Here is a 23,881-nt window from a genome sequence, read left to right on the forward strand (position 1 = left end):
AAGCTTGGTGTGTTGGAGCCCGGAAGCTATTTGATCAAATCAGTAATCATGTTAATTACTTAAGAAAGAAGCATGAAGCTGTAAGCAGTGGAGGATCTTTACAGCTGATTGTGCTAGCCAATATATATATATTTTTTCTTTTTTTCTTTTTTTTTTATTTGATTTGCCAAAACTTTAACTTCTTGAAGGAATTTTTTAACTTTTACATTGGGTTTCTGATCTCAAGGATAGGATTCCCTGCCAGGGAGGGTGGCTGTCATTACATAATATGAGATGCCTTGGTTGGGTTGGATACCTGAGTGTTGCTCTCGCATGACAGACACTACCAAACTGTTGACTCTTCTGCTAGGTTTCTCCTGATTTATTCTGTTGTTGTTGTTCCAGTTTGTGTAGACAATGACTGCTCTGTTGGCAAGAGAGGTAATTCTGCATTGTGGTGGTGATGGAGGTCCTGGTAAACATGGGAGATTTTGTATAATGTTCTGCTTTTCTTCTTTTTTCCTTATCAGTCTTTCCAAGACTTTCTGGAATAGCTGAGTAAATCTAAGTTTACTAAATATGTGGAAATGCTTATTTTGCTGTTTGTGTGATATTTTTCATCTTAAGAATTTGAGGTCCACCTCTGCTCAAGGAGTTTTAGATGAGAGGTCTGGTGCGCAAGATGCCTCAGCTCTGTGGGTGGTCATGGAGGGCCTGATTTCTGTAGCATAGTTATCCATATGTCTGTCTTCTCAAGCCTAGGCTGGGGAGATACACAGTATTTTAAGCAAGTTTTTCAAGATTTCTTGAGCTCTTCATTAATGGAGAGCATAAATGGTTGTGTCATCCTTAAAACTAGGTAATAGATGCCCACTACACTGTAACTTTCACAGGCAATGTGTTTCCTTGAGTGAACGGTTCACATGCACAGCACTACTGATTCAAGACATATTTTTAGTGTCCCGGCTGATCTGGGTGGCTGGAACAACAGAGAAAGCTGGAGCCAGCATAGCTTCCAGCCCTCTATTTTTATTTTATTTGGCTGAGATTTCCCATTGTCTCTGTAAACTTTAAAATTTTTGTAGAGTGATCTGACAAAGACAAGCAATCAAATCGGAATCGGGGTCATACCAGGATCTGAGTAGCTAAGCTACAGTAGCTGATTTTGTTTCTCACTGATAAAGCACATAAAAATAAATGAAAATGGCAATAATTGCATCATAAAAATTTTCCATGGAAATGCTTTTCACATATGGAGGAAGTTAGTCTACTTACACCAATTTGTCATTCTGTGAATGGTGTGTGGGGATGATAAATGAGAATTTCTGTAAAAATGTATGGCCCAGGGTGTTGGGGGGGGGGGGTTTGATAGCAGACTCCCTCTTTCCCAGGAGTTCATTCAAGTACCTTCTTATTTCACATATCTACCCATTTACTGTTGCCTTTGCATAGGAGTACTTCCTTTACAGATTTCACTTTTTTTTTTATGGTGTCCCTTTTCAGGTGACTCTCTCACGCTAGATACTGTCCTATCAACATCCAGTCAATACAGCTCCATCTTTACAAAAGATTTAAATTCTATTTTAGTGACTACTTTTCTAATAGCTGTGCTGAACTCTTCTGGCTAAGTCTTTTTATGGGCTGGAAGATTTATGAAATGAGCAACTGCAGCAGATGTGTGGTGGGTTGACCTTGGCTGGCTGCCAGGTGCCCACCAAACTGCTCTATCACTCCCCCTCCATCAATAGGATGGGGGGAGAAAATATGATGAAAAGTTCTCATGGGTCAAGATGAGGACAGGGAGATCACTTACCTATTACTGTCACAGGCAAAACAGACTCAATTTGAGGAAATTAATTTATTGCCGATTAATTGTAACAGAGAAGGATAGTTAGAAATAAAACTAAAACCACCTTCCCCCTTACATCTCCCTTCTTCCCAGGCTCAACTTCACTCCTGACTCTTCTGTATCCCCCCCGAGTGATGCAGGGTGATGGGGAATGGAAGTTGCAGTCAGTTCATAACATGTTGTCTCTGCCACTCCTTCTTCCTCACACTTTTCCCCTGCTCCAGTGTATGATCCCTTCCATGGCATAAAGTCCTTGATGACCTTCTCCAATGCGGGCCTTTCCCGTGGGCTGCAGTCCTTCAAGAACTGCTCCAGCATGGCCCCTTTCCATGGGGTACAGTTCTTCAGGAACATACTGCTCCAGCATGGCTCCTCTCCACAGGCCACAGGTCCTGCCAGAAAATTTATTCATGTGCAGGCTCCTCTCTACAGGCTGCAGCTCCTAACAGGAATCTGTTCCTGCATGGGCTTTATGCAGGCTGTGACTTCCTTCAGGGCACATCTACCTGCTCCAGCGTGGGATCCTCCACAGGCTTCAATGTGGATCTCTGCTCCACCGTGGTCCCCATGGGCTGCAGGGGGACAACCTGCATCACTATGGGGGAATATCTGCTCCAGCACCTGGAGTACCTCCTCCCCCTCTTTCTTCACTGACTTGGTATCTGCACAGTTGCTTCTCTCACATTTTCTCCTTCCTCTCTCACAGCTACTGTGCTGTGGTTTTTATACTTTCTTAAATGTTATCACAGAGGTACCACCAGTGCTGCTGATGGCCTCAGCCTTGGCTAGCAGCTGGTCCGTCTTGGAGCCAGCTAAAACTGGCTTTGTCTGACATGGGGGCAGCTTCTGGTATCTTCTCACAGAAGCCACCCCTGCAGCACCCCCCCCCGCCCCAACCTGCCACATAAACCCAACACAAGATGGAGTACCTCAAAATCTGCATGGTTTTGGTGAGGATTTATTTATCTTAATTGCTTAGCTTTCTGCAGTTCGCAGGGGTCGATAGACCTTGTAAGATCACTTCTCTGAGTGGAGCTTTTGGAAAAGACATTGCTTCCAGTCCAGTGAGTTCTTATATAGTGGATGTTTAGTTTTGCATCTACTCCAGATACCGCAGCATACTGTAGAGCCTTTCCTTAATTCCACGACAGTACAAGAACTTGTAGAAAAAAACTACAATCCCAAACTGCAGCATTCTGGAACAGAAATGCTTGCAGACTGTGGTGGTTCTTTCCATAGGATCTCTCCCCTTCTGGATTTTCAGGGGGCTTGGTGGAAAACTGGGCCAAAGGAAGCACTGTAAAATTTGTCTATTTTTCTTTAAGTATACTGGCTTTCAAAACAATTGGTAGCATCTACAAAGGAGACCAGTTGTATGACTCTACTCTTAAAGATCACTAAACTTGCTTAATCCTGTTTTGGATTTGCAGCTTTTATTTGCTTCATCTACTTTTGATGCTATGATAATAAAAAGTGTAATTTCAAGCATTTTAAGGAAAAAGTCTTTAAACATTTTTATTTTTAAGTTTAGATAGCTTGTGGCACTGGTACCAGCTTCTGGTACTCCCAGTTTCTGTCCAGCTATTTGGAATTAAGGATGTATTTTCACTGGAGTCAGGCTGCTCAGATAAACAAGCTGAAGTATTGGGAGCAGTCCGGTCAACAGAGCTCAACCCTGGTTGCAAAACTTGTTAACATGGAGATGGAAAGCAGCTCCTGTAAGTGGCTGTTGGTACAGTTAGCCTGTGCTGCTGCAACCAGCAATAGACGTCCCCCACAAGTCAAGGAGACTTTCTTCCTTTGGGGCAGTGTCTCTGATGTGCTTCCTGGTTGCCTCCTGCTTCTCTGAAGGAAATGAGAAGCTGTTGCATTGTGTGGGATGAGTGTGCACCTTTCCCTGCCTGCAGCACCAGCCTGGCCCTGTCTGTAGGTTCTGCTTCAGCACTGTGGAGGGAAAGAGTAAGTGATGTCCACTGCAGTTTCAGTCACCATTTCTCTCTTCATAGGCCTTTGCCCTGGGGTTGTGTTCACTATGAGCCATAGCTCTTGGTGTTGAAGCTGGCTTATATAAAGCCAAAGTCACAGTAGTCTAGTGCAGTTTAGGTATACGTGTGGAGTGTTTTAGACCTCAGCTAGCTGAAGGGGAAGGAATTGGAGATTTGCCTGCTTGTGTTAGAGCAGGGACACAACAGTTTGTGTTACAGCAGCTCATTCAGGACTAATCCAGCTGTTCTCTGTATCACAGCTGGCCGGTCTTGCACCCTGACTTAGCTACAGTATGCTTGATTTAACCGTTGAAGTGTCATCAGATAATGCTTTTCCTGCAGTGCCCTGAAGCAGGACCTGATTTTTCCAAGGGAGCTTCAAGAGGAAAACAAGCCAAACTCCTCCCCTTTGCCAGCCTAACAACCTGGAAAAAGTAGGTCAGAGTTGGCCAGTCTTCCCAGTCCTACAAGTTGCACGTGCAGATCTTCACGTGGGCAGGAGCCATAAGATGTACTATGTGCCTAACAGAGCAAAGCAGAGGAGGAGGGATGGAAGTACCTTGCAGGAAGGAGATAGAAATATTCCTATTTGGACCAATGCTGCTCCAATCTGTACTAGAGTGGCCTGGATGGGCAACTGAGTCCCAGGATGACAAAGCTCTGTGGGCTTCAATAACCCCTTTTGATTTGACTCTTCCCAACAGCCCTTGTACCAGCCCTGCTGTTGATCATGTCTTGTAGTGGTCCATGCTCCATCGGCAGCCATAGTCTGATACTGAAATATGTCTCTGTATTGGTTTTATGTGGCAAGGTTTTGGTAGCGGGGGGGGTTACAGGGGTGGCTCCTGAAAGAAGCTGCTGGAAGCTTCCCCTGTGTTCGAGAGAGAGCGAGCCTATACCAGCCGGCTCTAAGATGGACCCGCCGCTGGCCAAGGCCGAGCCAATCAGTGATAGTGGTAACGCCTCTGTGATAACATTTTAAGAAGGAAAAAAAAGTTGGGATGCGGAAAAACAGCCACGGGAGAGAGGAGTGAGAACATGTAAGAGAAACAAGCCTGCGGACACCAAGGTCAGTGCAGAAGGAGTGGGAGGAGATGCTCCAGGCGCCGGAGCGAAGATTCCCCTGCAGCCCGTGGTGAAGACCCTGGTGAGGCAGGCTGTCCCCCTGCAGTCCAGGGAGGTCCATGGTGGGGCAGATATCCACCTGCAGCCCGTGGAGGACCCCACGCCGGAGCAGGTGGGCTCCTGAAGGAGGCTGTGACCCCGTGGGAACCCTGCGCTGGAGCAGGTTCCTGGCAGGACCTGTGGATCTGTGGAGAGAGGAGCCCACGGAGCAGGTTTTCTGGCAGGACTTGTGACCCCGTGGGGGACCCACGCTGGAGCAGTCTGTGCCTGAAGGACTGCACACCATGGAAGGACCCATGCTGGAGCAGTTCGTGAAGAACTGCAGCCCGTGGGAATGGCCCACTTTGGAGAAAGTTCGTGGAGGACTGTCTCCCGTGGGGGGGACCCCACGCTGGAGCAGGGGAAGAGTGTGATGACCCCTCCCCCTGAGGAGGTGAAGTGGCAGAAAATAACGTGTGATGACCATAAACCCCATCCCTGTCCCCCTTGTGCCGCTGGGGGGGGCTTGGTGGAGAAATCCGGGAGTGAAGTTGTGCCCGGGAAGAAGGGAGGGGTGGAGGGAAGGTGTTCTGAGATTTCGTTTTATTTCTCATTTACCTTACTCTGGCTGATTTGTAATAAAAAGTGAGCTAATTTTCCCTAAGCTGAGTCTGTTTTGCCCGTGATGGTAATTAGTGAATGATCTCTCCTGTCCTTATCTCGACCCGCAAGTTTTTTGTTATATTTTTCTCTCCCCTGTCCAGCTGAGGATGCGGGAGTGATAGAACGGCTTTGGTGGGCACCTGGCATCCAGCCAGGGTCAACCCATCACAGTCTCCTTAAAAGATGTGTGTCTTCAAAAATGAACAATACAAGTTACAACTGCTTATGAAATATCTACTGCAGATCTCAGTCTAACATTGAGGACGCTGTAGGCTAGATTTCAGTTTCCTTGACACATGCAATATTTTTGCCCTGTTTTGGGTTAGCCAGAAGCAGTGCTGGGTTGTGAAAGTTGTGTTTGAAGCAGGCTTATGTGTTCCACGGTGAAACTGATCCAGAACATGCTGTTCTTTCCAGTTTCAAGAAGTATCTTTTCAATGAGAACCAAATTCTGTCTCTGAATACTTGCCATGTAGTTATTGAGGCAGGGACTGTTTCTGTAAAATGTTAGTGAAAACTTGTTTTCATTCTAGAGGAAGGCTCTCCCGTTACTCTGTAATGATAACATCAAAGCAGTCATGAAGTCTTAGACCAAGGATCCATCTTGTCTGATGCTCTGATTGAAGGACCTTGTCTCTCTGCTCGAGGCCCTTGCCATGCTGTGACCAACTGCAGCCCCAGGAGAATGGAGCTTGATGGTGATGGGGAACTGTTTCTGTTTCATGTGCTGTCATGTCTCCAGGCAGAACTTTGTGGTGGGGCTTTCCTGCAGGGAGTTGTGGATGCCACGGTTTCTCCAGTTTGAGCCTTTCACTCCCTCTGTTTAGGAGGGGTTTCCCTCCTTTTATTCCATTTGTCCTCTGTAATAATTTGATTTCTTCCTGCTTTCTTTTCTTTTCCCTCTTATCCCTCTTCCTAGGGAGGCCTTTGAAGTTGTGTTAGGATCAGGCATTAGCCCAACCCTAAGGGAGAATCAGGAAGAACATAAGTCATAGTCAGATACAAAGGAAAAATATGAACAGGGTAAGCATGTGATACTTTCCTCTGATCCTCTCCAAGCACTCAGCTGTCTTCAGTAAGGGACTCCCTGAGCTGGATGTGCTTCTGATGTAATTAGTAGCCTTCACTGAGTTTCTCTTGCATAAACTTCACTGGTTTTCCTTGAATCCACATAAGTCTTCTCAGCCACAGCTCCTTTCATAAGAAGTTCTGCAGGTTGCTATCTACTGCATGAAGAAGACTTTTAATTTGTTTTGGAAGTGTTTTTTTTTTAAAGTGTGATTTGAAGCATCCTCTAGTTACTGTCTCGCATTTTGCAGGATGCTAACTGTCCCACATATCAGTCTGTATCGAAGAAAAGTTCTTACAAATAAATAAATGTGTTCATTTATGTATTTCCGACTGAACGTGTTCTGAAAAGGAAGAAAATAATCATCAACCTTCCTCATTTCATCACTACAGTAAGGAATGCTTTTGTAAAGCCTGTCATGAAAAACTATGCTCTATCAAAGCATCCAGCCAACAGTGTTACAGGACAGTTGAAATACAGGGAATGTCTGCTTAATGCTAGGTTATGCCATACTTAGTTGGACAGATTAACTCACACGCATGATCCTCTCTTTCCCTTTGTGGACCTGTTAACATTGATGTGCATACGCTGTTCTGACTTAGGGCTTTGCAATCCATTTTTCAGTCCTGTAAATGAAATGCCTAGAGTAACGCAACTGAGCGTTGAGGTTGGGGCAGAAACAATTCACAGGTGTCACTATTTTTGAGTTTCCTGTAATTGCTTGCAGTAGCAATGATGATGGTTTTGCCAAGATGTGATGTTTATGTAGCCAACCTGAGCCTATACTTAGCTATGGTTCTGCCCAGTTAGGACAGCTCCAGGTTTTTAAAATGTTCCTGGCAATTGTCTGAATTGAAAAATCAAGGGAAGAACCTCTTCTCACTCAAAGGCCTGGAGGCTGTGCTTCAGCAATATAGTAAATCAAGCTCTAGGGCTGCTGGTAGAGGACCAAAACCTCTAAAGCCTCTTGATACCAAACACAGATCCAGTGTAAACTTGTTCTGTGGATACAGAAAATGTTGCCAGTTTAAATTTGTATTAGCAGACCTTATGCCAGACTAGGAATAATCTATACTCCATTAACTAATATAAATCTGGAATAAAAGTCATATTGTGGGTTTTGAGTAATTTACCAGGAATGTGATGATATGCCTAAACCTACTCTAGACCAAATTATCACTGCCCAGATCTGGCATTACCATGGACCCACAGTCATAGATGAACTAGGCAGCCATGCTGCCTGATCCTTCTCTCCTGCTTGTGTCTTTGTTGGCAGAGTGAGGCATTTCACAAGTTTAACACTGAAAAAGCTCTTAAGAGCTAGACATTTAAATTAATTAAAAAAAACCCCAAACCCCTTAGATTCTGGCACACTACTAGAAAAACAGATTTTTCTCTGGGCTATTGCAAGCTAATATTTTAGTCACTTTTCACTGCTGTTTGTCTGCAAAGGGAACTGTACAGATAACCTAGAGAACTGAATATTTTTTTTGGTCTTGGCACTTCTACAAATTTGGTTTGAACGTATGAAGGGTTCAGCTGACTTGTTTGGGTTTTTTTTTCCTTTCAAGGCTGGATCAGTGAAACTGCTAGTGGTGTCCCACCCCAGTAAACTGGGTGGTAGTGCAGTGCCTGTGCTGGGAGTTCAGTTCTTTCCTTTGCTTAAGTAACGCCAGAGATGAAAAGCACTGTAATAAAAGGCACTAATAATCTGTAATAAATTTATTACCCCATCACAGGATTTCTCATAGCATAGCTGCTGCTTTGGGAGCTGCCTTACTTCACTTGTAGTAACCTTCCGTAGTCACCTTCCGCTCATGAAATCTCTCACTGCATCATCCCCTTTGCAAAATCCCTCTTGAAGATGAATGTCAGAAGCCCTGGCATTCCCTATAGTACCTTAAACACAGGCAACAAATAATCCATCACCTCCTCCTTGGGACCCCTTACTGGCAATCTCTGTGTATACTCCTGGATATTTTAGGTTCTCTGTGGCCTTCTGGCTTGTCTGCAGACTCTTAGTCTGGCATCTGTGTTACTGCTGGTCTATGAATTTGTCTGAAGACTCTCAGAAATATCTGCTCCATATGAATGAGAGGCCTGAATTCATAGCAGACTCAGCTACAGTCCTGTTTGAAGATGGAAATTCAGAATGAATCTAAAAAGACAGATCAAAAGTTCAGCCTTGTTGCTGTTAGCTGCTGCAGTGTTTTATGGTATTGAATGGAGGACTGGTGATTGTGCGGCTGCAGTATTTTTTAACACAAAGATTACCTAAGAGGGTGATGAGATTCTTTTGTATGTGGCAGTCTGACACAGCCAGTTCTGCTCCTGGCATTCCTGGGCTCCTCCTGTGTTCTTCAGGTGGCAGAACAACTTCCTGGTTTCCAAAACCATACCACCAGCCTCCTCTGCAGCAAAGACTACATACTTGTTTGTTGCCTGTGAATTGGCAGGGAGGTTATACCAAGCTGATGTCTTACCCTGAGCACCAGCATCCTAATTGGACTGTTTACCGTCCCCTACATCCAGTCACATGACAAAGTAGCATTGCTGGCTGCTCTGTGCGGGACCTTGCAGCTTTGCCTTTTTTCCATTCCTCCTCGCCCATCTGATACTGAATTAATTAATCAATTAATGGTTCCTATGTTCTCTTGAGCACTGGAGACACCTTTTTTTAGAGCCTTGTGTTAGTCTGTCCTTTCACTAGTTTGCAGCAGAGCAAGGGTAAGCCAAACCTAATAATTAATTTATTTGTTAATATGTTGTTTGGGAAACATTAATTATTTGGGAATTATTTACATTTGACAATTATTAGTAAATACTGTTTTTAAGGATTCCCTTTTTTAAAACTAGAAAATCACATTCAGCTAGGAAAAACCGTGATTTTAAAATTTATTACATTTTCACCTGACTGTAGCAGAGTGACAAAATTGTATTTCTATGCCACTGTGAAGCATATTGTCCAGTGAGCCGCATAAAATTCACTATTTGAATAAAAATTCAGTTATAATTTTTAAGCACACAACAAAACTATGTTTCTGGCCTAGGAAGAGAGTTGTGAAGCTCACACCATGCTGGATTACTGTGATCGATACTAGTTAGTGTTCAACCTGTTGAAAACTCCTTTGTGCCACCTGTTTTGAGTTTCTCTAGGCAAACAGGTTTGATAATTTCCATAAAATTCAGAGGAGCCCTGCAGCCAGACAGCAGTGAGTATGTGCTGCACAGCCTGCTTGAGCTCCCTTCCCCAGCCTGAACTGCTTGTGTATAAGGCATAGCTGGTGTTTTTTAGCTTCCTTCCCCTTTGAGGAGAGGGAGGTAGTCCAGCAATTCCCATTATTAGCTTGGCCTCAGTCAGGCCGCTCGGCTGCATGTAATTTTGTGCTAATCAAGTTGTACTGTAGTGCAGTAAGCCAAAAAAATGGTGGAAGGTAGGCAAAGATGGTCATTTGGGACCTAGTAAGATTTTATGAATGGGGCTGCAGTTAATGGTGGAGGATGTTGGTTAACTAGAAGGCAGAAAACTCCAATGAACCAAACTAACATAGTTCTTTAAGGAAGTTCTGTCATGTACTTGCTGGAATATTCCTGTAAATGCATGAACATGGTATCTGGAGATCATGGGTCCAAAAAATCTGGATCCAGATTTACTTTCTATAATGGTGATGCATATATTAACTGAAATTAAAGTTAATATAGCTTGCTTTAATATCCCTTATGACCACAAGTGTTTATGATGTGCTCTTGTAAAAAAAAGACAAATTCTTATGGTGCAGAATTTTTTTGTAGCAAACCAGATTTTGGAATACTTCAAGTACTTTGCATTTCTTTCAACTTTTGATGGATAAATGAGATGAATTTTAATGTATGATGGCAGTGGCTTCATCCTTGGTATTTTATATTTGAACAGGCTTTCTATAGTTTCTTTATGTCTCTTATGCTTTTGAAATAATTGAAACTGGAATGACTGAAATACAAATTATATGTCTCAAATATTAATTATATTAATATGGGGGCCTGATGACAGTCATCTCACCAAATTAGTAACATAAGATCAAATGGTTTCAAGTCATTGTAGAAAATTTTACAGGTTTCTTTAACAGACAGATTGCTTAAAGCATTACTCATTTTTAATGTGAAAATGATTGATCCTAATTACTGTCCATTGTGTGTTTCACTTCATGATTCACAATGTAATTTAGAGAAAGAATTCTATAGCAATTACTTAACCAGGAGATAAAACAAACAAGGAAAAGTCATTGAATCCTTACTTCCTACCTCTCAGCCATTTCTTAAGCCAGTGTGTTTAAAAATAACAGTTTAGATGCAGACTCTGCTTTTGTTATTGGATATCTGTATTCAGCCCCTGCAGATTTGGTGGATGCTGTAAATCCTGCAAAAGGATTATTATGAACATTTTGTTAATCACCTTCATAATTCATCTAGCTATAAGCTGCTAATTGAAGGACCCTCTGTTAGTTCCAATGACATCAGTGCTGAAACTCTTAATTTTATTTTTTCATGTAAAGGTGGGGTTTTATATACACTTGTACTTAATTGTCAGTTCATATTCGTTTTTTACTGATAAATGCTAATGGAGTCTGGTCTCTCTATTCCAAAGTGTTATCTGTGCCATTATGTATGAAGCTCTTTGACGCTGGGAGAAGTATGACGTTTCAGTTGCATACACATTTTCAGGCACTTACTGTAAATAGTCAAAGAGTGCCAGGAAGAGAGGAATATGGAATCATACTATACAGTCACTGTCTTATGGTAGTGCATGTGTCCATTTGCAAACCTTCCAAGTTGTCCATTTGCAAACGTTCCAAACTTTATCTACATTAAAAAGTTGAGATGCATTGCAGATAACTAGCCTGCAAATTATGGAGGAGTCATGCGAGAATGCTTGTGCAAAGAATAGCCCAGAGCCTAGCTGAGCTGTATAGAAACTTCGTTTTCTTCAGAAGTGACTGAGGAAGAAGTACAAATTCTTACACGTTGCTTATTTTGAAAAGTCTGTGGTTGGTATTTGAAGTAGGCTGCTAAAATAAATGAGCAATTCCACGACAATGTTGTCTCTACATAGATAATTCTCTTGTATTGATTACACTCATAAAACATCAGCTTTTGACCCATAAACCATTTCATAAAGATGCTTCCTTTTAAAATCAAAATACAGATAACAACAGTGATCAAGCTACTTCTCACTTACTTTTTCAGATTAGTTTTTTTGAAAAACGTACTTGGCAAATCAACTAGCGAAAACACAAAGAGAAATAAATACTCTATACAAAAGGATACACACTCTGTCTGTTTTATCTGCATTTGATAACTTTAACATTTTGAAATACATTAAGTGAATACTTCTGCGTTACTTGCCAGATTGCTGATAGCTAGTTTTTGGTCCCCAACCAATAATAATGAGGAGTAAGATTTTCATTAATACAGTATAGCTTATAGCAATATCTTAATCAGAGCACACAGTCTTCCAGTACTTTTTGTCTTCATCTGAAGAAGGAAGTTACAAAAGAATAGATTTTTGTTTTCTTAATTGAAAATAGCACAAAATAAACTTTCAAACATGAAAGGGCAGATGATTAACTCTTTGCCTCGGGTTAAAAAAGATAATAAAGGCAGGGAGTGAGGGGGCGGCTTGGCAATACTGAGTTACAAAGACTGATTTTTCTAAGTTTAGTTGTTATGTGCCTTGGGTTTAGTTTCTATTTCAACACTTATTTGGAGTCTGTCTGATAGGAAGTTAGTAATGGCATCTGTATGCCAGCTGTGCAGTGGTATGGGGTTTCCATATGCTTCAGGGTTTGAATACAGATAGGAAACCATTTGCTGTTTGTTTTTAAAAGAAAAAAATAGAGTTTTGTATCTTACAGTTAGGGCTGATCACATAATCACATAAAAAGATTGAACGGAAGAGGAAGCATTGACGTTTTGCCCAGAACACTGATCAGCACCATTATTTTGGTTAAAACCCAAGCTTTTGTAGGCAAGTTCAGTCTCTTGGCAGAGCAAGTCTGTAGTGCTTATTGCCAAAGTAGTGCTTGATATCCAGACTTACCAGATGAGATCTTGTCAATTCTGATTTCGGTAGATATTTTGCTGTTTAGTTTCAAGGGGCCTTGATCTCCTTCTTTCTCGCACAATTTTGTGTAGTAATTCAAGGCAGCTAACATATTCAATAAAGGTTGGCAATTAGTTACATCTTCCACTGAGAAAACAGATTTAAAATACACTTGGGGGTTGATCCCCCTGTTCCTCTGACTTTAAATGAGAGAGAAGATCAGACATAAATTCTTAGGAGCTAATAAAGATTGTTGTTTAAAGGCTTCATACACTGATCCCTGACTTTAAATAGCTGCTTGTTAATTATACAGGTAGCAGTGTGACCTGCCAAATTGTAGCAACTGGCTAAGCCCCACAGATACCGAGCACAGTGTAAAACTCCTTAAGAAGGTCTTGTGGAGCATTGTAGCAGTCCAAGGAAATCCTCACACAGTGAAATCTGTGAATCACGAAGTCTGTTTACATACAAAATTTTAACTGAGGGAGCCTGAGTCTAGGAGAAGGTTTGTTTACTGTCCCTAAAGTTTCACTAGCTAGAGGAATACTTAGTTCAAAGCATGACTCTTCCGTGTTATTTTGCATTTCCAGAGATATTTGAAGTACTTTGTGGGTAAGTTTGGTATCTTTTATGTTTGGCGATGGCATCGGAAGGTACATTAGATGTCTGATTTTCCCCACTGGAATTGCTGGGAGGCCAAACATTTTGAGTATTGATTTTGTTCTGCCCTGGTACAGATACAGAAACTCCTGAGTGGTTTCAAAAAGCCTTTTTTTGGTTGTTTGATTGTTTTTTTTCCAGAAGACAATTGATTCCTATAGGAAATTATAAAACTTTTTTGTTTTGCTCTTTTCCTCCTTCTCCCAGCTGAAATGACCATGTGGTTCTGGGCCTCAGCAATCTCACTGATAACATTTTATCGAAATCCAAGAGTCTCGAAAAACTTGGCTTTGTTGAAAAAAGTCTGTTTAGACTTAAAGTGTGTACAAGGAGGAATATTCAGACCTCTTTTACCTAGTAATGGGTTTTAATCTGTTTCAATAAGAGACCTTTAAGGAAAGGATTCTTGTTTGTGGTGGGTTTTGTATTTGCTTGAAAATGTTTCACTAAAGCAGAGGAAAAACTTTGAAGAGAGGATGCTGGAAAGATGTGCATGTTTTACCACAGCAGAGTAGGTGGGTTTTCATGATCACCAAAATGACAGAAATAACTTCCCATGCTCTGCTGTGAAGCATCTGAGCAATGTTTTAGAGAAGTCTGTAAAGGACTACATCAGCCTTGGCGCAATTTGACAGAAAGAACTCTCCTTGGACAGAAAAAACCTCACTGGACAGAGAAATATAACATCCATTAACCAGTTAGAAAGGTAGGATTTTTAGGGCTGCCAACAATGCATTCTTTGCTCTCAGGAATGGCTATTATTAGACACATCAGATGAGTTTTGTCAATGTGTATTTTTCTCCTTCTGATAATTCTGATTAGCTATAGTTGGCATATGTTTCTATATTTTCAGTTAGTGTTCCGCGCATTTGTTATTCAAATATACTGTGTAAATGAGATCTTGATTCTGTGGTGACCTCCACAAAGATCTGGTAATTGCAGTGGTTTCAGATTTGAACAGCTCTCCTTACACTGTGTTTAGCAATACATAAGTGGTCTGACTGATTTCCTTGATGATTGCCAAACCAGCAAAGGTGAAAGAGGATCCAAAACTGTATACCAGGCTGCTTGTTTTCATTAACCGAAGACTGTTTTTGTGGAATACTTACTTCTGTGACACAAGCCAAAGTAATTAAAGGCTAGAAAGAGAGGAAGGGGTAAAAGTTTTTAAAAATAATTACCACTGCCTGGTAGAAGCATACATATTTCAAATAAACTTGAATCAGTCCCAGTGCTATTCTGTTTGTTCAAGGCTTTTTTCCTCCTCTCTTAAAAGCATAATGTCTGGGTTTTTTTGGGAGATTGTTAATATCATTGTATGATTCATGTCATTATTTTTCTGTAATTTATATAGTTGAATATTTTTCTGTCATAGACCATGAGGTGATCTGTGGTTTCACATAATTGTATTGATTATTGCAACCCAAACTTGAGTTTTACCTAACTTCAGCATCTGTTTTGCTCTGTAGTTGACACTCCAGATCCCTATGTGGAGCTGTTCATCCCATCTGCTCCTGATTGCAGGAAGAGAACGAAACATTTCAATAACGATGTGAATCCTGTGTGGAATGAGACCTTTGAGTTCATTTTGGACCCCAACCAAGAGAATGTTCTTGAGGTAAATCATGTGGCTGAGCTGTATCTGTGAAAATGGAAGTTGTGCAATGTCTAGAAGGTTAAAGTAACAGTAGCTTGTACATGTATGGCATCTGTTGTCTCAAGATGACAACTTTTTTTTTAAACATTAAAGGCTGTTTTTTGCCTTTAGGCATGGGGCTAAGCAAGAGGTGTTGTACAAATTGCATTATTCATGGAGTAGCCTTGAGAGTTATTATAGGATATGCCTCTGAGTCATCTCTCGGACTGCTCCTGAGGGCTAGTAGCTTACTATTCTTCACATCAGCCATAAATTATTTTCTCCCTGCTTCCTACACTGATTCAACTATTATGAACAGTGAATAGGTTGGGGTAAAGTCAAGTCTCTGCCCATTCCCTGCTTCTCCCTGAGGAGACAGAAAGCAGAAGCATGGTTCTGCTCTGTCCTCTATGCCTGGAGCCAAGGGCTGTGTAGCCCACCCAGTGTTGTTTTGGGTACTCTTATTCCATGTGCTAGTTGACTAAGCCACCATTAAGTCTCAGTATGTTAAACCTTTCTGGGTTGTGTACCAAAGGTGAGTGTTAAGTGTAACTATTTTGTAAGTGGGCATGGCAAGCATTTAAGGTTATCTATAGTCCTTTGTTAGCTTGGTTCTTCATAGGGGATGGCCCTAACACATGAAGTCTTCTGACCCGAGCTTACGGAGTTTCGGTTTAAAATGGCCAACTGGGACAGAGGCTAAAGCCTGTGAAGCTTTTAATTGAACTAGTAACCATAATCTCTTGGGGCTAAACTGTTCAAGATCTGAAAATTGGATTGTGCTTCCTACAAGGCTCCCTGTGTTCTTGGGGACAGGGGTAGGTTCTACAGTTCGGGGAGGAAGAATCCCATGATCAGCTCAATGGAGCATGAAGAACTATCATATGCATCCTGCAAAAGAAACAGCAATACTAGGGAATTCACAGTAACTTCCCTACAGCTTTGCAGAAAGCAGATTACCCAAAATAGCTTCCACCAGCTGGTCAGGTGCAACAGTCACCTGAGTTGATTCTTACTAAATGTTTTGGTCATAGGCATGCAAACTGGCCACATGAAACTCGATAAAAGTTTGAAATCTCTAACTTAGTTCTTGCTTTCTAATAACAAGTCAGGCAAATAGATATCAGGAATTAGGAAGAGGAATGGAATGATTCTGGCTTCTTCGTGAAAAAGCATTTATGGAAATAGGAAGAAGAAAAGAAGAACTTGGGTTCATCAGCTGCCTTTGTTGCAGTATGGGAACTAAAAATTGTTTCAATTTTACCTGATAAAGACTTTGTGGATTCTAACAAAAGTCCTGGGGCAGAGAGTTTTACCTCTCTCTTTGCAGATCCCGTGCTTTTTTGGAAGATCTGCAGGAGCTACAGCTGGCTAAATAACTGATGTGATCTATAGCTGCTCTGATGATGCTCAAAAGAGAAGTGGAATGGTAAACTGAGGAATAACAAATAATAGTTAAAATATATTCCCTTGGTTTTACTGGCATTGTGTGAAGACTGGGTCAGATTCTGCTTGTAGTTCCACTTAGGCAGCTTCCCTAGTACTGTATGAATTTGTTGAGTACAAAATTTGGTTCAAGGATTTTTTAAAGGATAAGTTATTAAAGTCACAAACAGCAGTGGCCAATGGCTTAACTCCTGCCTTCTTGGGAACACTACCACCTCTTATACTCTGTATCTTTATGCATTCTGATGTGAAGAAGTTGAGATGCTGGTAAGGCATTACTTTCTTACTGTTACATGGTCTCAGATATTTTTGACCATGTGGAGGCCTGCCTCATTTGCTTCCTTCTGTGGTAACAATGTGACTAGCTCATTTCCCACCAGGGTGAGAACCTCCTGCTACTAAAACATCTTTTATAATTTGGTTAACATTTTGTAAAGTGTTTCTCAGTTTTTAGCAAGGTTTTATGCAGTCGTTATAAAGTACAGGATTTTATGAGCTGGCAAGCTGTTGATTTCCAGCACAGTATGGCCATAGCATACTGCCGGGTTCTGCAAGTCTCTATCTCCTGTAACAGGACACAAGATTGATTTAAGTAGAATTCGGCAATATATCTTTACAATAACTAAAGGCTGTTGCTGTTCTCTGAGACACATGCTGTAAAATTCCATGAAAATTACCTGCAAAGAGCCAGTGATACCATGTAATAATGGTTAATTGTGGACCTGATTGATATGTGTATTTGCATACACATATGTGGTGTTCACGGTAAACAATATCTTCACCATGAAATGTAAAGTCTTCAGGTTAAAACTGATGTTTGTGTTCTGCCACTGTTGTACACACACACAGTGCCTGGCAGAGCCTTTGGATTGTGCATGGAGTGCAGTGTCAGAATTCAAATATGCGAAACCACCTCCCCACCAAAAACCTCTTTGTGAATTTCCAAGCTCACACAGACTCCACAATCCTCTCGACTCCTCAGATTATTTTAATCTAAATCTTTAACTCTATCCGAAGTGCAGTTTTCACTCTAAAGTGTAAGAAGCTCTCCAAAATCCCATTAAGAAGTTTTTGTTATCGCTATTGGTTTTAAAAGACAGCCCTCAGAGATTACATCAATGGGCATAAAGTTCTGCAAGGAAACAGAATAACGTAGATGCCATTAAAATAATGAGTTGTGTCCTAAAATACAGTTCATCATTTCAAAGGGTTGCTTGCGGCACAGGATGAAGAAGATTCTTTATAGCTGAGAAGAGGCTGAACCCAGATGCAGCAACTAGTTATTCAAGTGATTGTATCTTGATTCAATTTTTTTTAATGCAAAAGTTATGGTCCAAGCTGCAAACATACGATACTTTAGAAGATAGCATTCCACAAAGTGGAAAAAAATCATAAGCCAAATTTAATAGAAACCATGGAAATGTTAGTTTGAAATTCTTTCTGAATATCTTACTTCAGAACTTGGAAGGCTGCCATGGAGAAAAAAAGACTGCTAGATGTAGACCCACATGGGTTGAAGTGTTGAACAGTGTTCTGTGGTATCCACATACATCTTTGGACAGTATCACATTTTGAAAAGGTATATGCTCTGACATGGAGAATATGAGAAGAGACATGAAGATCTGGCTGGATACAGAGAAAAGCTTTGCGTAATTTGGAATGTTGCACTTTTTGCCAAATCATTGCTATAAAAAATCCTGGGCTGCAGATACAAGGCTAGGATGTATGGATGCTGTCTTCACTGAAAAGTTGCTGGGTTTTGGCATATCGCATTTAAAACTATGTAAGTTTCTCCATAGAGAAGTTTTACTAACTGGAAATTTGAAGTAATTGTATATTTTATATGTATAATTTGAAGTTACTATGTCTGCTTAGGAAGATGGTGAAATCTACTGACAGAAGGGTGCTAGGATAAAAAACCCTTTGTAAATGATACTGTTATACTCATGCAATTGATTGCCTTGAAGGTGCCACCTACACTATACATGAGCTTATCCTGTTTTAAAAGAACATGTCTGTTGGCATTGGGCATTAAGTGGGTTGGGCCTATTACTTTTCCGTATAATTTTTTTTTTACTTTAGGCATAGGCTGTATGGAATTAAAAAGGGATTTATCAAAATAGATTTGAATACCCGTGTATCTTTTCTAGGTTACTTTGATGGATGCCAATTACGTTATGGATGAGACTCTTGGCACATCCACATTTCCTATATCTTCTCTAAAACTGGGAGAGAAGAAGGAGGTCCAGTTAACTTTCAATGATGTAAGTTGCAACTTTCATAGCTTTGCATTTGTTGGTGCAGCTTTGAACATGATGGAAAGTTCTTAAAAGAGCACCTGAACTGAGAGACCTAAACTATTGTGTAGACCAGGACGTACCATGTTTCAGTCCTTTATCAGGTGTCTGATTTTTATCTGTGCCACATTCTGGTTAGATAAATCTTCTTCACATATCAGTAGAGGATGGTGCTTATAAAGGCTAAGTGATGTGTCCTAAGGTCTCTCACTGAGTTTGATGTTACTCGAGTATTCCCTCATTCATTTTGTTGAAGCATAAGAAAAACATTCGGCCTGCTCTTGATACTCGTCAGAAGTACATGTTTCTAGTTGAAAGGAAATAGAAGACTATTTCTGATCCCATCAGTCTACCTCAGTACTATGTACGTGTTTGTTTTCTTAATATAGAGGTAAGTTTTAAATTCAAGAAGGGATTAGAATATATCATGGAGGGGGTAAGGGTGGCAGCCTTTCAATCGGGAAATAGCTGAATATTTGGGCGCGTGGGTGGGAGTATCTCAGGTGAGGATTGTTCTCTGCATACCCTGTTCTGAAGCATTTTCCAAGCATTCACTGTTGCCGGTGGTTAAACACAAAGTGCTGGCCTAAAGGCACTGTATTTATCTTCTTACAGCCCTGCTGAGGGGAGAATTAAGAAAAACAGTGCCACTGAATGCCTTAGTGTCCCTGCTGAGAGAATTCTCTTTAAAAAAGTCTAGTTTCAAACTTCCGCTTGCTAAACCAGTTTCTGCACCACTTGTTTCAATTTAGTTTAATGGTCTTTGTTAGCTTGAGAGGTTACGTAGAGTTTGCTGGTCAGTATATTACCTCTACTACTGATGCCTGTGGCTTCCAGAAAGCTAACAGAAATTCTTTTTTATTATATGTTTAACTTTCAATAAATGGCTTGTTGTAACACAACCCTAGTTAACATGCAATAATGCATTAATTGGATTATTCTCTTTAAACATGTATACAAAACAGATGGAGCCAGCTTAACAGGGATTTTCTGCCTGCACGGTAACTCCTGGAAATTGTTGTTAAATCTGTGTGTAATTGAGCTTGTTCTGCACGTATTAAAATGTTGTCATTTATTAGAGTAGTGTATCACAGGGCATTCTGAACATAATTCAGTACATGTAGTCATAGCCATCACATCTGGTTATCTTTATATATATTGTATCCATATACTATATGTATAAATTCTGTCTGCATTTCTGTTTTGGACTATGGTTTATTATATGGTCAGAGGTCTTGATTTGTGACTGCTCTGCTGTCTTCCATGTGATATGAAAGTGTGGTTACAGCAAATAACTGGTTAAGGCCTATTTATTGGAAATCAGAGAGTTTAATGTGTAAGATTTAGTATTTAATTAGGTGTAGCCTTAGGGCAGTTGGAATTTTGATACCTTAATTTTTTTTAATTTTTTTTTTTAAAGTTACTGCATGTTTTTTAGTTTCTGCATATTTATTTCACTAAGTGCTTCAGTAACTCTTGGACTTCCAGAGTGTGGGCTGACTGCAGATGGCTGGTTCTGCCAGGCATGAGGTGAGGTAGTGAGAAAGAGCTGATGAATAGTTTGAAAACACAGTTTACAAAGCTCGTGCCAATAATATAAGGCCTTGCCACATAACAGATATGCTTTAACTTCTCATCAGCACTCAGCAAAGATTGGTAGAGAACACAGGGGAAAAAAATCAGTGAAAAAAGCCAAATATACTCTCAAATTTATAAGGAAGTAGTAACAGAACATCAAGTCAGGTTGAGCCCAGTGTAGACAATTTGTATACACAACGTGTATTCCTGAGATTTCTGTGGCAGTATGTATAAAGTATAGAAAATGGCATGCTATTTCCCTATTGGAACGTTTCACTTCAAGGGTTTATTTAATACTGTGTGTGTACATTTTTTTCAACCATTGGATCACTGCATGGTTTCTGAAGTGCTTTCTAAATTAGCAATATCAGGTGCTGGAATAATGTGATTACTACCCTGTCTTTGAAGTATTTCCGTAAATGACTCTTCACTCTGTTTCTTCATGTTCTTCCTTTGTTATGTCTTTGCCTTTTCTTTCTCCCGCCGCCCTGTTAATACGCTACCTCATTTACAATTCCCATTTCAGAGGGCAGGAGTGGAGTGCCAGATTTTACCTGGCCTGTTGGCAGGTACACGAGATGTGAGAGGCCAGAGGCATCTTTGCACTTCCATATCCTTAACTACTCTGTATAAGTGTCAAGCAAACGTTCAGTCTGAGGTGTTCTAGCTCTGTTCCTAGTGATCACATACCACAAATGAGGAGGATAATCCGTTTATAGCTAGAGGCAGGGTGAAACAAGACACTGTATGTGAGTCTGCTACACTCCCACAAGGCTGTACCAATGTGTTAGTGACCATTGCATATGAGAGAGCTCGGGGAGATGAAAATGTCTGTCCATTCTGTCTTAGTTCTAGCAACCTCGTACTCTTGGATTTTGCCTAGCATGCAATTGGTGCGTTAACCATCATTTTTTTACGTTTTGCGTGCAGGCAACACCTTGTAAGTGCTCTATGAAAGGCAGAGGAGACCAACCCATAGCATATGGGTCAGGTCGTTCTCTGTGGTCTGCAAGTGAAATCGTTATGTAGTGACATTTATTAGTTTACTTGTATCTTTCAGAAACTTGCAAGCAATCACTCTTCCTGATTGATAATTTAAGCATATTTAACTGTGGAAAGACACTTGGTGACTCATGTGGAACACAGAGCAGTCATTCCCTTACAAGTCTTTGTTTCAGGTACAAGTTAAGTGTGAAGTTTACCCAGTGAACTGGGAAGCAAGTGGAAGATAGACTGTGGCTGGCAATAGAAACAAAGGATCCTAAGTGTGTGAAGACAATTAGATCCCTTCAGGCCAAAGATTAATAGCACTCTCAAAAAGGGATTGCCAGTGGAAGAAAGCCAAGACAATGGGATCCGATGAATGAAAGTTAGGACCTAGCAGCACGTAGCAGCATTTTCTACTGTATTCAGTGGTAGTGGTGGATTTTCGAATCACACTGTGTACTTTTAAAAAAAAAAATTCTGTAGAAAAGAAACTCATTCATGTATTTCAGAAATGTCCCCCTTTAAAAAAAGTGATTTAAAGAAAAATTCTGACAGCAATAGTTAGTTTATGTTCCAGGTGTGTTTGTGTTTTTTTCCCCTCTTTAAGCGGTGTAACCATATTTAAATATTTCTTGTTTAGGTCACTGAAATTACTTTGGAATTGTCTCTTGAAGTATGGTAAGTATCTCATATTTTTAAAAAAAAGGTGGAAAATGTATTAGCAGCAAAGGTATTTTTTATTTTACTCTGTTCGTTAGAATTTTCTTAAAAACATGTCAGGTATGGAGTGCAAAAATTCCTTGTTTTAACATAGAAATACCAAGTACTGTAAAGTCAGGAGATTTTAAAATTGAGGGTTCTTTTCACATTGTAATTCCATCACTGACTTAAACACCATTACTTGTATTAGGAGGTGTGCCCTTTCCAAATATTTTCAGAAACAAGGCCATTGTATATGAATTTCTCATCCTGGTTTATGCTAAGTGCTTTCCTTTTCAAGGGCTTTTTCTCTAATAAACTCACAGCCATCAGGTTCAGCTGTTATCCTCATTATTTTACCTTCTGTGGTAACTTTGCGTCTCACATTAACTTTCAGCATATATGGATACTCATTACAAAGCTGCCCCTGAAATGTATTTGAATGTTAATACCATGTAGTGCTGAAGTCAAAGGTGAAGATCTCAGTAAGGCCAGGATTTCACCATGTGTAAAGCTAAGCAGATGCCTACCTTTTTTTTTTTTTCCTTTATTTTTGTTTCCTCTCTAGCTGTCTTTCTCCCTCTTCCTTAGCCTATCTAGGTGAAAGACCAAAAATGACCTTGAGGCATAATCAGAAAAATACCTTTTAAGTCTAAAAACTAATTACTGAGAACAAGGCATTTAAAGAATCTTTTTTTGTCTGTAACCATAAATAGCAGTGGTGAGCACTGTAACTGTAAATGTAGAACTCTTCCATAATGACTTCAGAGACTGACAAACATTCCCCAGGGATAATTTCTGTTCATCATTTTGTACCAGTAAAGATGCATATGTGGGTGGTCCTTGAGACCACCCCTAAACCTTCCAGGGCTTGTACATTACAAGTATTTCCTATCTCTGACATTAAACGAACAGAAGATACTTGGCTATGTCTTGCTGCTCTTAGGCAATAGGCTTTGAAATACCTTAAACAAAAGGATCTGATCAAGTTCTGCTTTGTTATTCTCGGATGGCTGTGCAAATTTTGGATTCTGCGTGGACCTCTTGTTCATGGTATCATATATACCTTCATGGAACATTGCTTCTAGGCAGCCTTTTTCCCCCTTTTTCTTAATCCCATTATTTTATTACATAATAGGTTTTTAAAAAATCTGAGGAATTATTGTCTATGCCTAAATAGATCCATTTCGCCATTGTGTGCTTTTCATAAAGGACTCTTAAAAATGCTGCCTTGTGACTACATGTCAAAGTATCCGCAAACATTTTTAGCTCATCTTCATAAATATGAGAATTTCAATGAGACAGATACCAGGACAGATTTGTACACACCTCCTCGGTGCTGTCTGCTAGAGGCAGTGCTGCTGGGAGGTATTTTAGTTCAAACCCTTTGAATAACATACAGGCTCTGTGAGTTAACTAGTCCAAATGAGGTGACAGTTCAAATTGTTTATCCTGCCTTGATACCTGAAATAAGAAGTGGGAGCTGAAGTTGTAGCTTTTATTTAAGTACAGTATTGAGGTCTTCATGCAGCCCTTCATATATTTTTGATCACACAATGTGGGGAAAAAGCTAGAGAAAATAGATTAGTCTTTTCTGTGGCCAGCCAGTACAATTTGTGCTGACACCCATACAGTTTTTGATGGTAAGGCTAAATGGATACAGAGTCAAAATTACCCTCTCCTACCTTAACATGAACCTCTAACTTAAGAAAAGTGTATGTTAGTAGGAATGTATGAAAATTTTTCATTGCAGTTCATTGTTCAGTGGATAAGCAGAGAATTCAAATTTCTAGACTGTAAATTTGTAATTGTATGTGAGTGGTGAACTCACTTGCTATATTTTAATTTAG

The 23,881-nt window shown here is 40.4% G+C and overlaps 1 protein-coding gene across 1 annotated transcript in view; it reads left to right on the forward strand.

Annotated features, from left to right (window-relative positions):
- Nucleotides 1–23,881, forward strand: part of PLA2G4A (phospholipase A2, group IVA (cytosolic, calcium-dependent)) — an 84,687-nt gene that overhangs the window by 26,739 nt on the left and 34,067 nt on the right. The window contains exons 5-7 of the mRNA XM_010580705.1: nucleotides 14,858–15,006; nucleotides 18,621–18,734; nucleotides 21,973–22,010. Coding sequence (XP_010579007.1) covers nucleotides 14,858–15,006; nucleotides 18,621–18,734; nucleotides 21,973–22,010 — 301 coding nt within the window. The remainder of the gene's footprint in view (nucleotides 1–14,857; nucleotides 15,007–18,620; nucleotides 18,735–21,972; nucleotides 22,011–23,881) is intronic.

The sequence above is a fragment of the Haliaeetus leucocephalus genome, unplaced genomic scaffold (genome assembly GCF_000737465.1).
Source record: "Haliaeetus leucocephalus isolate CR32 unplaced genomic scaffold, Haliaeetus_leucocephalus-4.0 Scaffold730, whole genome shotgun sequence".
Classification (NCBI taxonomy): domain Eukaryota; kingdom Metazoa; phylum Chordata; class Aves; order Accipitriformes; family Accipitridae; genus Haliaeetus; species Haliaeetus leucocephalus.